The 13,618-nt window shown below is 48.4% G+C and overlaps 1 protein-coding gene across 1 annotated transcript in view; it reads left to right on the top strand.

Annotated features, from left to right (window-relative positions):
* ALX3 (ALX homeobox 3) overlaps nucleotides 1-13,618 on the top strand; it is a 15,627-nt gene extending 2,009 nt beyond the window's left edge. The window contains exons 2-4 of the mRNA XM_001372564.4: nucleotides 5,426-5,742; nucleotides 8,876-9,004; nucleotides 11,693-13,618. Coding sequence (XP_001372601.1) covers nucleotides 5,426-5,742; nucleotides 8,876-9,004; nucleotides 11,693-12,001 — 755 coding nt within the window. The 3' untranslated portion in view covers nucleotides 12,002-13,618. The remainder of the gene's footprint in view (nucleotides 1-5,425; nucleotides 5,743-8,875; nucleotides 9,005-11,692) is intronic.

Here is a 13,618-nt window from a genome sequence, read left to right as displayed (position 1 = left end):
CAGACTGAGGGGGCCGCTTGCTCTGTAAACAGGAGAAATGGAACAGGTACAACAACCCCACGAGGTGGCAAAACCTGGTCTGGCACAGCAGAGAGGAGGGCCTGGAGGACCCAGGAATCCCCCTGCCCTTCTTTACACCTTTCCCCTTCCTTAATAGGGCTGCCTATTTGGCCTCGCTGTTCAGCATTCTCGAAGTGCTCCGGTCTGGGGAACTCTCTTACGCTGTAAGTGGGTAATGCCAGGCTAACGAAGGGCCAGGGAAAGGAGGGAAGGGTTCTGTAGCCACGGACAACACCCGATCATCTCAGGGACCTGAACTCCAAGAACAGGACGAAAAGAAGAAAAGGAAAGGGTGGAAAAACCAATGGGTAAATAGCGAGGATGGGAGGAGATTGGGAGAGTAAGCAAAAACGAAAATTAGAACAAGCAGAAGAAAGATAGCGGGGCGCAGAGAATGCCGAGAATGTTGGCCAAAAAAAAAAAGTCTTTTTTTTTTTTAAAGCAAGACACGGAAGAAGGAAGATAAAATGAAAGGAAAGCAATAGAGAAAATAAAATAAAGATAAAACAGTTGGAACCGAAGGAAAAGTAACAAAACGGGAGAGGAAGGAAAAAAGAAACGAGAGAACGAAAGAAACGGGAAAAGGGAGGAGGAGATAATTAGAGAACGAAAGAAAGATGAATTGAGAAGCTGAGATGGGGATGGAAAGAGAAGAAGGATGAAAAAAACGAAAGAAAAGAGTCAGAGAGGAAAGAAAACAATTGATTGGACTTAATGTGTAAGGAAGAGAGGAAGAAAGAAACACACCAAAGAAAGATGGAAAAGGGAAGGATAAAATTGTGTAAAGAGTTAGTTAGAAGCATGGATGGCCTTGGTCAGTCACGAGATGCCCCGTAAGCGGTCTCCTTTTCCGAGGTTCAGTCTGGTGACAGGAGCAGGGACCCCTCAAGAGAGGGAGGCAAGGGGCTAGTCCCTAGATCAGATGCCCAGTGACCACCCCGAGAGAGCGACGGCGGCAGTTCTGGAGGCCCAGCCCATTTGCCAGGGTGGTAGAAAGAGATGGGGAACGCCACCTCATTTCCCGAGCCTTTTAATAATGGGCTCGAAATATTTCCCGTTCAGACCAGTAATTGTGCAGCTGCTCCCCATCTGGCCCGATGGGTGTCTTTACAAATCCGGTAAATTTTGCCAGAAAAATGCCTCCGCTCCCCTCTTCCTCCGCGGGCGGCTGGTTCTTTCAGCTTCTCCGGTTCCTGGGTGGGTTTTCCTCTTTGGTCCAGCTTGAGTTCTACTTCTGGCTCTGCTTCCCTCCAGGTCTCCGATCTCTCTGAAGGAGGAGGCTTGAGAGAACTTTGATTTCTTTGTGGAACTAGTTTGGGAACCAAAGAGGGAATGAAGCTGGGGTAGGAACCATTTTGCCGCTTTGGTCAGACCCCCCAAAACACTGTGGGCAAGACTCGCAGCTGAATTCTGGACCAAAGGAGATTGATCTGTAAACATTCAGCTTGTTCTCCGTCCCAGCTTGACCCGGTGAGTGGTTTAAAATGCTGGCCCAACCCTGGGGACCTGAGTCACCCCTGAGAGCAAGGAATGCGAGCCTACTTTTGTTGTAGATCCCTTTCCCAGAATATCATTTTAAAATTATGGAAGGAAATGCTCATTTTTACTTAGAGGTTAATGAAAATGAAAATGTAATTTTTTCCCCCTCAATCAAAGCTGGTGGCACCCCTGGAGTCTGCTCTAGGAAGACCTTGATTTGGCTCTCCTCCCTCGTTCCCCACTAAACATCTTCCCTTCCAGGCAGGACCCCAGGCCCAGGCCACCTCCTCCAAGCGCCCCTGCGCTAAGATCATAGTCCCCATTTGGGGTTGAATGGAAAGAGGTTGCAACGCAGAGGACGAAGTGAAAAAAGCTACCGGGAAGAGAACCCCCTCCGCAGGGGCAGCACAGGCGTGGCGGAGGGAAAGAAGAGAGCGATAGAGGCCCCGGCCCTTCCGAGGGATTAAAGACAACCAACCCGCTCGGTCAGTCCCAGATCTGCGTCCTCTCCTTCGTAAACGTGCGCCACAGGACACTACCACCTTCCCCAACACACGTTCACACCGCATTCTCTGTTCGCCGTCCTTGAGCCCCAATGCTCTGTCACTTCCCCTCTGGCACAGGACATGTGCTCCCCCTTTCTAACGGACCCTCGCTGGCCTTGTGCTCCGCTCCTCAGTCCCTATCTGAGATGCTCGCCCCACCGCCTCTGTACCCCCCGAATTCCCCTCCACGGCGGGCCGCTTCGCCCCTTTCCCGTTCGCGTCTGGTTACTCTCCGCATGCTCTCTCCTATAGTAGAGGTTCAGAAGCGTGGATATAGTCCAGAAGAGAGCCACCAGAATCAGAATCCCGGGGTCTGCGGGAGACCTCGGAAGTGCTGCCACCCAAGTATTCCCTCTGCGTCCTCCGGGCTAGGGGCTATCGAGCTATCGAGCTTTTACTTCAATACCTCCAAGGAGAGGGGGCCCACTATTTCTTGAAGTTTATTCAACTTGCCAAAAATTGTTAGGACTTTTGCGACCTAACAACAAGGCTATATCTGCGGCTTTGCAACGTCCACCCTCGAAACCCCACTATCAGTGCTGAACGGGAAGACAAATGTATTAAAGTTTCTTCTGAAAGAGAGACAGGTCTAGAGTTAGCGTTTGGGGGAAACCGAGGCACAAAGAGAGGGTGTAGAGGTTTAAGCTTCAGGAGGAACATTGCCGAGAGGTAGGATGGGTAAAGGACAGAATTCAGATGTCGTGACTGTGCTTGCATCCCTCCAAGGCTTTCTTCATATCTCCACCGGCCTCCTCCCCCTATGTTTTCCTGCTCACACACTTTGCATTTCCACTGTATGGCAAAAAGTTGTCTCTTCTTATGCATAGACTTGAACTACTTTTTTTACATGTTCTTTCATTTTGGGGGGTCCCTATTTCTCTCCTTTGGGTCCTTTACGTCAGGGTTGCACCCCGTCTTCCTCCACTGGCTGCTCCCGGAGAGAGAATTTCCTTTGGTGTCCTGCATAGCCAGAGGAAAAGCCTTGAGAATTGCTACCCTGAGCCCTGTTTTCTCCCTACATCTATGGCGGGGAAGTCCCAGAGCCGGCCTTACCTCTTTTTTTCAATGTTCTCATTTAAATTAACACTAGCTGGGGAGTGGGGGGGGGGGAAGGGGAGAGAAAGGAGGGGGATGGGTGGTCTGATCCTATATAGGACCGCTAAACAGAGATGTGTTGTGTTTGAGCCATTTCATTCCAGAAAATCCAAAGGAAGACATCTTGTGCGGGAGGTGAGGAAGGAGGAAGGTGGGAGGAGGTTTGGTCCCTTGAGAAGGGCATATAGAAAGAATAAGCACCTGAGGCAGTGAGAGCCTGGGACTGGCCAGGTACCATCCCTGGGGCCTCTATTTCAAGGGCAAACACTCTTTCTTTCAACCTTCCCCTTCCCTCCACCCCAAACACACATAGAGTACATTTCACCATGCTGCAGACTTCCCCCAAGCTGAACCCTGGATCCCCTCTAGTCACCTTCTAAAGACCAGGATCCTTCTGGAACTGGAGGTCCTGATGGATCTCCAAATAGACACTTTCCTTGAACCAGAGTCACCTATCCCACTAAGTTCTCTTTTCCAATCGGTCTCCAAACAATGGTGTCTATGTGTTTTCCCCAGGAACTGGAGATGTATTTCCAAGCCATTGTCCCTTCTGTGCCTATTCCCTGGTTGTTAATGAAGTTCTTATGCCTGGGAAACCTTAGTGTCCTGCTAATCCAGACCTCCCCACAATAGGTTTCGACACTTGTCCCTAGATGTGAGATCTTTAGTCTGAAATTTGGGCCCTCCAGGCCAGTGCTAGACCCCCTACCTTCCCCATTCCCTAACCCCCCCTAATCACACACATACAAATCCCTCTCCAGTTCACCAGGCAAATTCCTGATTGCCCGGAAAGAAGATTTTGTTTGTTAATGTTCAAAAATAAAAAGTGCCTTGGTTTGCCTACATGATGGTTCTATCAGGGGAAGAGGGTACAAGAAACTAGGAAATGGAAAATCTGATAGTTCCACCTAGAGCCTTCCCCAGCTTCCCTAGCCTGAAGCTGGTCATGTGATCTTGTCACCAAAATTCCCAGGAAACTGCCTCTCTCCACTGGACCTCAGAGGGGGATGGGGATGGGCTCCAGCTGGGAATGGGGCCAGTGGTAGGGAAGGGGGATGTGAGAATAAGAGAATGGTACATTATTCCTATAGCTCTCTTGGGACAGCCAAGAGGGGAATTTTATGGGGTACTGCTGGGGGCCTGATGTCCATGGAAGTGGGTGGAGGAGATGACTGTGACCTATTTTTCACCATTCTCAGGACTTGGTGGATCTCCACAAGTGCTCCCTGAAAGAGGGAGTTAACATGTCAGAGTAAGGCTGCTGGGAACAGTTCCCAGCCTGCAAATGGATTACCCCTTGTTCATTAATTGTTGGGCTGTGAGGGAGAGGCTGGACCAGCTAAGGAGACAGGAGGGAGAAGGGAATGGGACTGGAAAGGGAAAGATTTTGCCATCATTCCTCAGTTTGTCCCCGACTGTGCCCCTTTCATGTTCCACTTACCCCCTTACTGTTGGTTGGTCTTATCATGACCTCCAACATTTCCTGTATGCTCATGACTTCCTTTCTATGATAGGCCCATCAGGAGATCTGGAGGCATTCGGAGACCCTGCAGAGCCTGGAATCTTCTTCTTTGGATCTTTTCCTCTTCCTCCAAGGCCCCCATTTCTTTTGAACTGGATTGCAGTGAAGAGAACCCCAGTTTTGAATTTAGCCAATAAAGTCAAGATCTAGGAATAGGGATGGGAATAGAAAGGAAACCATCCCTTAAGGCAGAATTTTCTGGTTTTGCTTGAGATGTTGGGTTAATCCTGAGATTTGGGGTTCAGAGTTTGTACCTAGGGTTTTTTTAGTGTACTTGGTCATAAAGAGAAATGGATGCCAGAGGATGGTCAAGAAGATAGATGCGAATCAGATTTGACTTCTAGCAGAAGAGGGGAGCTGGACTTATTGACCACCTCTTTGGTTCACCAACTCCTGTCCCCCATAACATCAGAATAGAACATTTCCTTTAAGCACATCTCATTGCCCCTCCTCCAGACTTCCAGACCCTCTAAAACCTGCCCCCTCTGGCCTGTTTTACTCTTGCCCAGACCACATAGCACATGGCTCCCCCAGGGCCCCCTCCACAGGCAGCCCTCCAGAATGCCAGGCGCCTACTGAAGATGGTTGCCTGGAAAAGAAAGGGAGGAGAGGGAGGGAGGTGGAGTCAAGAGACGTCAATATTCCTCCCCACCCCCCACCCCATTCCACCCACAAAACCCCAGAGTCCCCTTTCCATCCCTCCCTTTTGTGTTTTCCATTACAGCAGAAGAAAAGGTCTCCAAAGTCGCCAGCTTCCCCCCACTGCCTCTAGACTGTCCAGGAGGCCCCTTGGAGAGCCCCTCAGAGCTGACAGGCTCCCCAGCACCTTGTTTGGCCAGGCTTCGGGGACCTCTAAGCCCCCAGCTCACTGACTCAATGGAATTGCCCAAAAGCAAAAACAAGAAACGGAGGAATCGAACTACATTCAGCACCTTCCAGCTAGAAGAGTTAGAGAAGGTTTTCCAGAAGACCCATTACCCTGATGTGTATGCAAGAGAACAGCTGGCCCTCAGGACCGACCTGACTGAGGCCCGGGTACAGGTGAGGGGGACCCCTGGAGGCTCAACTCACCCATTTTCCTATCACAGACTGCTTGGAATCCCTTAACTTTACTTAGCAGGAGAGGGGAGATTCAGAGGTGTGGAGATCAGAACTGGGCCAAAGGGAAACCACAAAGGTATGGATGACATCTCTGGGACATGGCCATCCAAAGGAAAACCTTCTAGGGGATTTCCCTAACTGGGCTGTGGATACATACTCAAGTCCCTAAACTGAGAAGCTTGGCTGTTTGGTGGGGGAGGAAAAGGGCAGGATAAAAAGGGGTTCACCACCCTAGAAGTAATTACACGGACTAGTAGGGTCCCCAGGAACAGGAGAATCTTCCATTATCACTCTCATTGGCTTCTTGATTCTTGCAAGGACTCGAGCATATCATGTCTGGCTGACCTGTGTCTCGTCTCCCTCACTCCCGGAGACTCAGCCAGAGGTCCAGCTTTTTGGATAGGGCTCTAGAGCCTATGGCAGCTACCTATGCACTGGGAGGAAGTAAGAATCCCATGCTCAAGATCTGGAAAAGGGGAGGAGTTGGAGAATGAGGGAGAGTGGAGCCTTAGACTGGGAATGAATAAGGGCTGACATCCCAAAGGCTACCAAGGCACATCTTGTCCATAGAGGTAGCTATCACCTGGGACTGGTCAGGAACCCAATTCTACATTAAAAAGAAGGGCAAAGCCCATATTTGACACAAAACCACTGCCAGATCCTCCTGAGAGAGAGACAGAGACAGACAGAGACAGAGACAGAGACAGAGACAGAGACAGAGGGAGAGAGCCCATGGCTGGAAGATTGCTTTGAACTTGAGGATGAGGGGATGATCTGAGAGAAGAGGAATTGCTTCCAGGGAAGGAGGGCAGAAGCAAGAGGAATAAGTTTGGGCAGGTTTGGGCCATCTGTGAGTTCTTGCTGCCTCTAGGAGTAGTGGATAGTGATAGGACTCAGAGAGGAAGGAGGGAGACCCCTGAGCATGTGCCTCTGGGCTGCTGTGTCCTTCCTGAGGTACCCTGGCACATCCCACTGCCCCAGTACCTCCCAAAGCCCAGCCCTTGCATTGTGGGTCAGCCAAGATCCAACGCCATCAGGCAGGACCCCCCAGTGTTCTATGGCCCTTGGTGTGAGAGAACCAAAGATAAAAACAGCTTCAGAACCTGGAGCCCTGGGGAGCTCTCAGCTGGTGCCCAAGAACATGGTCACAAAGCAACTATTTTTTCCTGTTCTAGCTATGCAGAGACAGATGAAGACATTCCTTTCCCCCACTCCCATTCCTTTTCCTCAGCCTCTCAAATAGGATCACAGATTTAGGGCTAGAAGGAACCACCGAGGATATCTAGTCGAATCCCTTCATTTTACAGAGAAGGAAACTGAAATTCGGGGAAGTTTAGTCATTTGATCAAGTTCATAGAGATGGCAAGCCTCAGAGGTTGAATTTGATTCTGGGTCCAGTACTTTCTATTGCCTTGAAGGAATGTTCACTGGAGTTTCTCAGTTCTTTAGGAATCTTTCAGTATTAATGATAGCTAAAATTTACATAGCAGTTTAAGTTAGATGCTATTATTATCCCCATTTTTCAGAGGAGGAAATTGAGGCTGAGGGAGGTTAAGTTTCTTGCAGAGGATCACTTGCTAATTATAACTGGGAAATTATTTTAACTTAAAGCTTCTTGACTCCTGAGTCCAGTGCTCTATCCACTATGCAACCCAGTAGACAGAAAATACCTACTTCCTAGTAGAGGTATCCTTTTCTTCATTCAGGATTATAATTCTAGCCCCCTGGAACTGAGTAATCAAAATTACACACATTTACACAAGTCATTGCCCCTGAAGTGGGAATAGGTGATGGTGGACAAGGCAAAGAACCAGTTTGTGAATCATTTCTCATAATGCTGCCAGGTCTGGGAGGGGAGTCATGAGAAAGGGAACCCAGAGTGTTCAGGGACATGACAATAGTTGCCTCACCATTCTCTTGCTCCCAGGGATGTATTGGGTTCTCTGTTGCCCTGGTGTCTGTTCCACTTGTGTTTCCCCAGGGACAGGGCACAGACTAATTGTTCCTTTTTCCTTCTCCAGCAACAACCACACCCGATTGTCCCCATTTTACTTCCCCAGATTTGAGTGGGAGCCTCAGCCCTGGCAGAGTAAAATAGGGCTGGGATTTCATTTCAGGATGTAGAATGTTGGCTTGGCCCCCATACACAAATATTTACCTTTTCTTCTCTTCTAACTAGATTATAAACTCCTTCTGTTATTATAGGGTGTTTTTTTTGTTGGTTTGTTGAGGGTGGGCACACAGTGGTTACTCAATATTTCTGAATTAACATGCATGCCATTCATGCTACCCAAGTGGAGTATCCACACAACTACCCTCCAAGTACGCGGAGAGGAATTCTACATGCCTTTTCACACAGTCCCAGATTCTACTGAATTTGGAATCAGGGGACCTAATTTTGAATTCTGGTTCCACTGTGTACTACTTGGTATGTACACTCTTGGGCAAACCATTTAATTTCCCTTGGCCTTCTGTTCCTCATGTAAGATGAGGGAGTTGGACTAAAAGACGTCTAACATCCTTGAGTGTTCTATATTGATGATCCTTCCTTCCTGATCAGAGAGGAAATGGTATTCACAAAACATTCAGCTACACAAATGCACACAGACATGTACATGGATGTACCTAGGTACACATCACAGACACAATTGTAGGTACAGCCCCTGCACACACACACACCACACACACACACACACACACACACACCAACACAGAGGGGTTGGCAATCTTCACACCAAGGGCAGGCAAGCCTGGAGAAATATCTAGAAGAATGAGTCAGTTCTGAAGGAGGCCAGTAAAACCTTTCCTCTTGGTTTGGGGACCATATTGGACCTCTCCCAGGTCCCATCCCCTTACTCACATGGTTGTGAGTGGTTTGGAGATTTATTAGCCCCTGTAGCCCAAAGCAGCATCTCCCACTCTGTCCTCTCTGAAGGTTCTTATTCTGGTCCTTTGCCTAATGAGCTCTCCACCCTTCAGAGCTGGCTCTGGGATCCCAAGGAGCCCATAACCCCTTCCTAAGTGGCTGCCTCACCAAGGCACTTTCCCATCCTTCCTCTCCCTCCTCTCAAAGGTCTGGTTCCAGAACCGAAGAGCCAAGTGGAGGAAACGGGAGCGATATGGGAAGATCCAGGAGGTGAGGAATCCCTTCACAGCCACCTATGACATTTCAGTGCTGCCCAGGACAGACAGCTACCCCCAGGTAAGGTGGTGGGCAGAGAGAGCTCTTGACCACCCCAGGATATACTATAGCCCTGTCTCCTGCCAGTCAAACCTCCCTCCCTCCACTGGGAGTTGGGATCTTAGGGACCTCCCCTAAGATTTCAGTACTTCCACTGGGGATGTGTGCCAGAATGTCCCCTGTAATTGAGTACCAAGAAGAGGGAGGAGATAGAAAAAGGGAAGAGGGGAAGGTCAAGTCAGAGCTTTTCTGCCAACCAGGAAAAAAATAGTTTAAATAATTAAAAAATAAAACAAGAAGAAATGATAGTAAAGAGAAACAGGAACAAGGAACCCTAGGCAAACTTTTTAAATGGACTCCTTCCTTTGTGCATTACTAGCCACTGGAGACTTTGAGCCTTCATCATAATATGGAGACACAAAATGAACAGCTCCATATATACATGTGGTAGAAAATGGACAGATATATTCCAGAGATGATGGAATTCTCTAGCATTGAAATAACTGATATTTATAAATTTATAAGGAGTGATATAACAAACATCCTTTCCCTGTGGGCTAGGCTCTCAGAGGCTATCCAGCTCACCCTTAGTCTTAGGCCTGAAGGAGAAGAAATTCTGGGGCTCTTTTTCCCCTCCTGTGTTGGGCAGCTCCATCTTCTGATGATGGTAGGGGGGAAAGGATGGGAGAGAACTCCTCCAGGCTTTGCAGCTTTTTTTTTCAACCCTTACCTTCTTTCTTAGTATTGGTAGTGAGCATAAGTTCCAAAGCAGATGGGCTTGGCAAGGGCTAGGCAATAGGAGTTAAGTGACTTGTCCAAGATCACACAGCTAGGAAGTATCTGAAGCCATATTTGAACCCAGGACCTTGTGACACCAAGCCACCTAGCTATCCCCTTTATAGCTTTTTTGATCAAAAGATCTGGAAATGCTTACAGCCTAAAGAAGAGAAGTTTGGAGATGGGTAGAGTGGAGGACAGAACATGATAGCTGCCTTCAGGTATTAGAAGGATTGGTTTATGAAGAGGGGATTGATTATGCTTGTTCTGTCTGGCCCAGAGGGTAAAACCAGCAACAACCAATGGAAGTTGGAGAGGCAGCTACAGGGGTAAAACTCCCTGACAATTAGAGCTGTCCAAAAGTAGATCAGGCAGCCTGGGAGATAGCAGGATGGGTTCCTCCCACTTGCCTTAGTGGAGTTTTGCAAGAAGAGGCTGAGAGACCACTTCTCAGGTATGTGGTAGAGGGGACCTTTTTTCCTTGTTTGATACATATACTACGCTTTTTGCAGAAGAGGAAACTGAGGCTCAGAGAGATTGAGAAACTTGCCCAGAGCCCCTTCCTAATTCAATTCCAGCATTGTGTCTTCTTCCCTCTAGTGGAGCCCCACTTCACCCCATTTTGCTTTCACATTCTCCAGAACACTGTTGTCTGGGCTTGATTTGGTGTGGAATAGAGCATAATGGGTAAATTAAGAAATAGCATATGGGGTAAGGGCATTGGACAGGCATAAATGTATTTTGAGAATCACCTCTCTATTCCTAGGCTGAGGGGCATCCAAGGTTTCAGACTACTTCTTATGTAAAGTCTAGAAAACCATCATATTCTTCTAGGCTCCATCCATGCCATTGGGGTGGGGGGTGGGAGAGAGAAGGTAGGTTTCTCTCGTGGCCCCTGAAAGAAAAGGTGCCCTAGAACACCTCCCTAGCCAATTTGGAGAGCAGAAAAAAATTCCTTTAGCAATTCCACTGCCCTAATGCACTCTTAGCCAATCATTGTTGCTTCTTTCATATCTCCCTTGTGCAATATCACCTAAAAGAATCAGCCAGAAGGATATAGGAGCTTTAAAATAAAATCCTAGGTGGCTCAGTGGATAGAACACCAGACCTGGAGTCATGAGATGCTGGATTCAAATCTCACCTCAGATATGTCCTAGCTGTGTAACCCTGGGCAAGTCACTTAACCCCAACTGCCTAGTCCTTCCCACTTTATTTATTTATTTTTTTGTCTTGGAACTGATACTTAGCAGAAGGTAAGCGATTTGGTGAGTCCTTGAAAGGTTAGGTTTTTGAACCCTCCCACAAAGTAACAAGTGTCAGACTCAGAGTTGGAACTCAAGACTCCCTAACTCCAAGGCTAGCTCTGGATTCACTCCAGACACTTTTCTCTTGTCTACAAAAGATTTGTTCTACTCACTTCACAGCTTTTGGGGGAGGAAGGAGCAATGGTTGACCCTTGCTTTGTAAACCATGAAGTATGCATTTCTATTATTGTAGAGAAGGGGATAAACACCCTCAGATACTCTGCCTGCTGCCTGGTCATCTCTAGGGTTGGCCAGTAGCTTGGTGATGGTGAGGGTGATGGGGAAAAGGGCACTGATCTGAGAGTCGGAAGAGACAGATGGCATCTACTACGAACTAGTGTGTGACCTTAGTTTCTTACCTGTAAGATGAAGAACTTGGACCAGATACTCCTGGAGGACCCCATCAGAGACGAATGTCCGGCCATTATCAGGGTTCTCCCTGAACATCCCTGTGGGGGTCCCCCAGGTAGTGGGGAGTGAGTGGCATGGAATGAGGATGTGAGAAGAGGCGAGGATGTCTCCAAATCCTGGCACACACTGCCTTGCCCTTCAAGGAGCTAATGAGTGCCCTAGTATGTGCATGGGCATTGACCTGAAAAGCTAACGTACCCCCTGTTTCTCATTTCAGCTGCAGAGCAACCTGTGGCCCAGCCCAGGGTCGGGGAGCCCGGGAGGCCCCTGTCTGATGTCACCAGAGGGGATTCCATCCCCATGCACATCACCATACTCCCATTCCCACAGCAATGTGGCTGGCTTTATGGGTGTGCCAGCTTCCCCAGGACCTCCCCCAGGCATCTACTCCATCCATGGATTCTCCCCAGCTCTAGGAGGCCACAGCTTTGAAACAGCCCCTGATGGTGACTACAAGTCTCCCAGCCTGGTCTCCCTGAGGATGAAGCCCAAAGAGCCACCTAGCCTCCTCAACTGGACCACGTGATCAGGCCACCCCAAGACCGGACTGCCCCCTCCTTGGACTGCCCCAAGGATCTTCCTCATCGGATACAGCCAGTCCTTACTACTAATCTAACCTTCCCCCTCCCCATTTACAGGAGAGGAACCATTTCTGCCTCTATTCATTTCCAGACACTAGAGAGAGCACACCACCCACCCCAGTCTGCCACTCCATGCCCTACAGAGAGGTTCATGGAGAGAACAGCTGTGCCCACCCCAAATCTAGCAGCAAACAAACCAGAGCTTCCTCAGCTTCTCCTTCCCTTTCCTTCAGAGGATGGGGTTTTCCTTCTATCTCTGAATTTCAGGAGCAGCCTGGCTTTATTCTAGACTTCCCTCATCTCCTTGGATCTGGAGGAGATACAGAAAACAGCTCCTCCCTCTTTTTTGAGGCTTTCCATCTTTTAACCTATACCCTGCCAGGAGTCCTGGTTCCAGGTAGGGTGGAGCCCCAAGCAGATAAGATAAAACTGGGTTGGTGAATGTTCTAGAATGTTAAGAATTTCCTCCATCCATAATGGGAGGTGGGAATAGAGTAAGAAAATATGCATTGAGGCTAGCACCATGACCCATCCAACTTGTGCCAATGATAATTCATTAATTCATATGCCCTTTACAGCTCTCTGAGGGCTTTCCCATACCTCCTCCTGAATGATCATCAAACCCACTAGTAAGGAGTAGGGAAGGAGGGATCATCATTGCTAAAATGAGGAGAGGGCACTCTGTTCAAACAGGTTGAGCTGCTCCAGCACAAAACCTTAAGGCTGGCAGGGACCTTACAGATGAGGAAAGAAGCCACTTGCCTGTGATCACCCAGGTAACAAGTCAGGGATTTGAACCCAGGTCCTCTTTAGATCTTTTCATTATACCACTCTGTTGAGGATGGGTGTAACCCTTTTCCAACCTCAAAACCTTTCCTCTGTCCATTCATAATCAACAGCAGGAGAAGGGGAAGTAAGGGGGGACCAGTTAAATGGACTGGGCTGGGGCAGGGGAGGCCACTGAGATGGTTATTGACCAAGCTTAATAGAAGGCTCTTCTAGTTGATAGAATGGTAACCACAGCCTAACTTTTTATGGATGAAAAGAAGAATTTCATGATGTTGAGCTTTCCTTGGGCACAGTCCATTCCTTACCCAGACTCTCAAAGCTCTTGGGTTTTGCTCCCTCGAAGAAGAATGGATATGGTATTTGGGGAGGCTCTTCCTCTGAGCCCTACCCACCATGCCTGCGCCTCCTTTCCCCATTAGTCTATGGAATCATCTCTTGGCTCGCCAAGGAACTGAAATTCCAAAGGAAACCACCAAATATGGCCATTTTGGTGAGTCTTCCCATGGTGTGAGTCCAGAGCCATTGCAGAATTGTGCCAGGCTGTTGCCATGGAAACACCAATGGCACCCAGATTTCCTCTTCCCAAACCCTGAAACCATTGGTTGGCTCCTCAGTAAAGGAGAGCAGTGACCCAATTCTTCCATGTTCTCCCCATCAGGGGACACCAAATAAATGTTGATTCCTTATTATTCTAACCACCCTTATTTTGTAAAAATACATCTGTAAAGATTTTGTCATTTGCCATAAATAATAAAGGGCTTTCTTTTTTCCTT

This window comes from Monodelphis domestica, chromosome 2 (genome assembly GCF_027887165.1).
Source record: "Monodelphis domestica isolate mMonDom1 chromosome 2, mMonDom1.pri, whole genome shotgun sequence".
Classification (NCBI taxonomy): Eukaryota; Metazoa; Chordata; class Mammalia; order Didelphimorphia; family Didelphidae; genus Monodelphis; species Monodelphis domestica.
The sequence above is the reverse complement of the archived record's forward strand: the minus strand, read 5'-3'. Positions and strand labels throughout refer to the sequence as shown.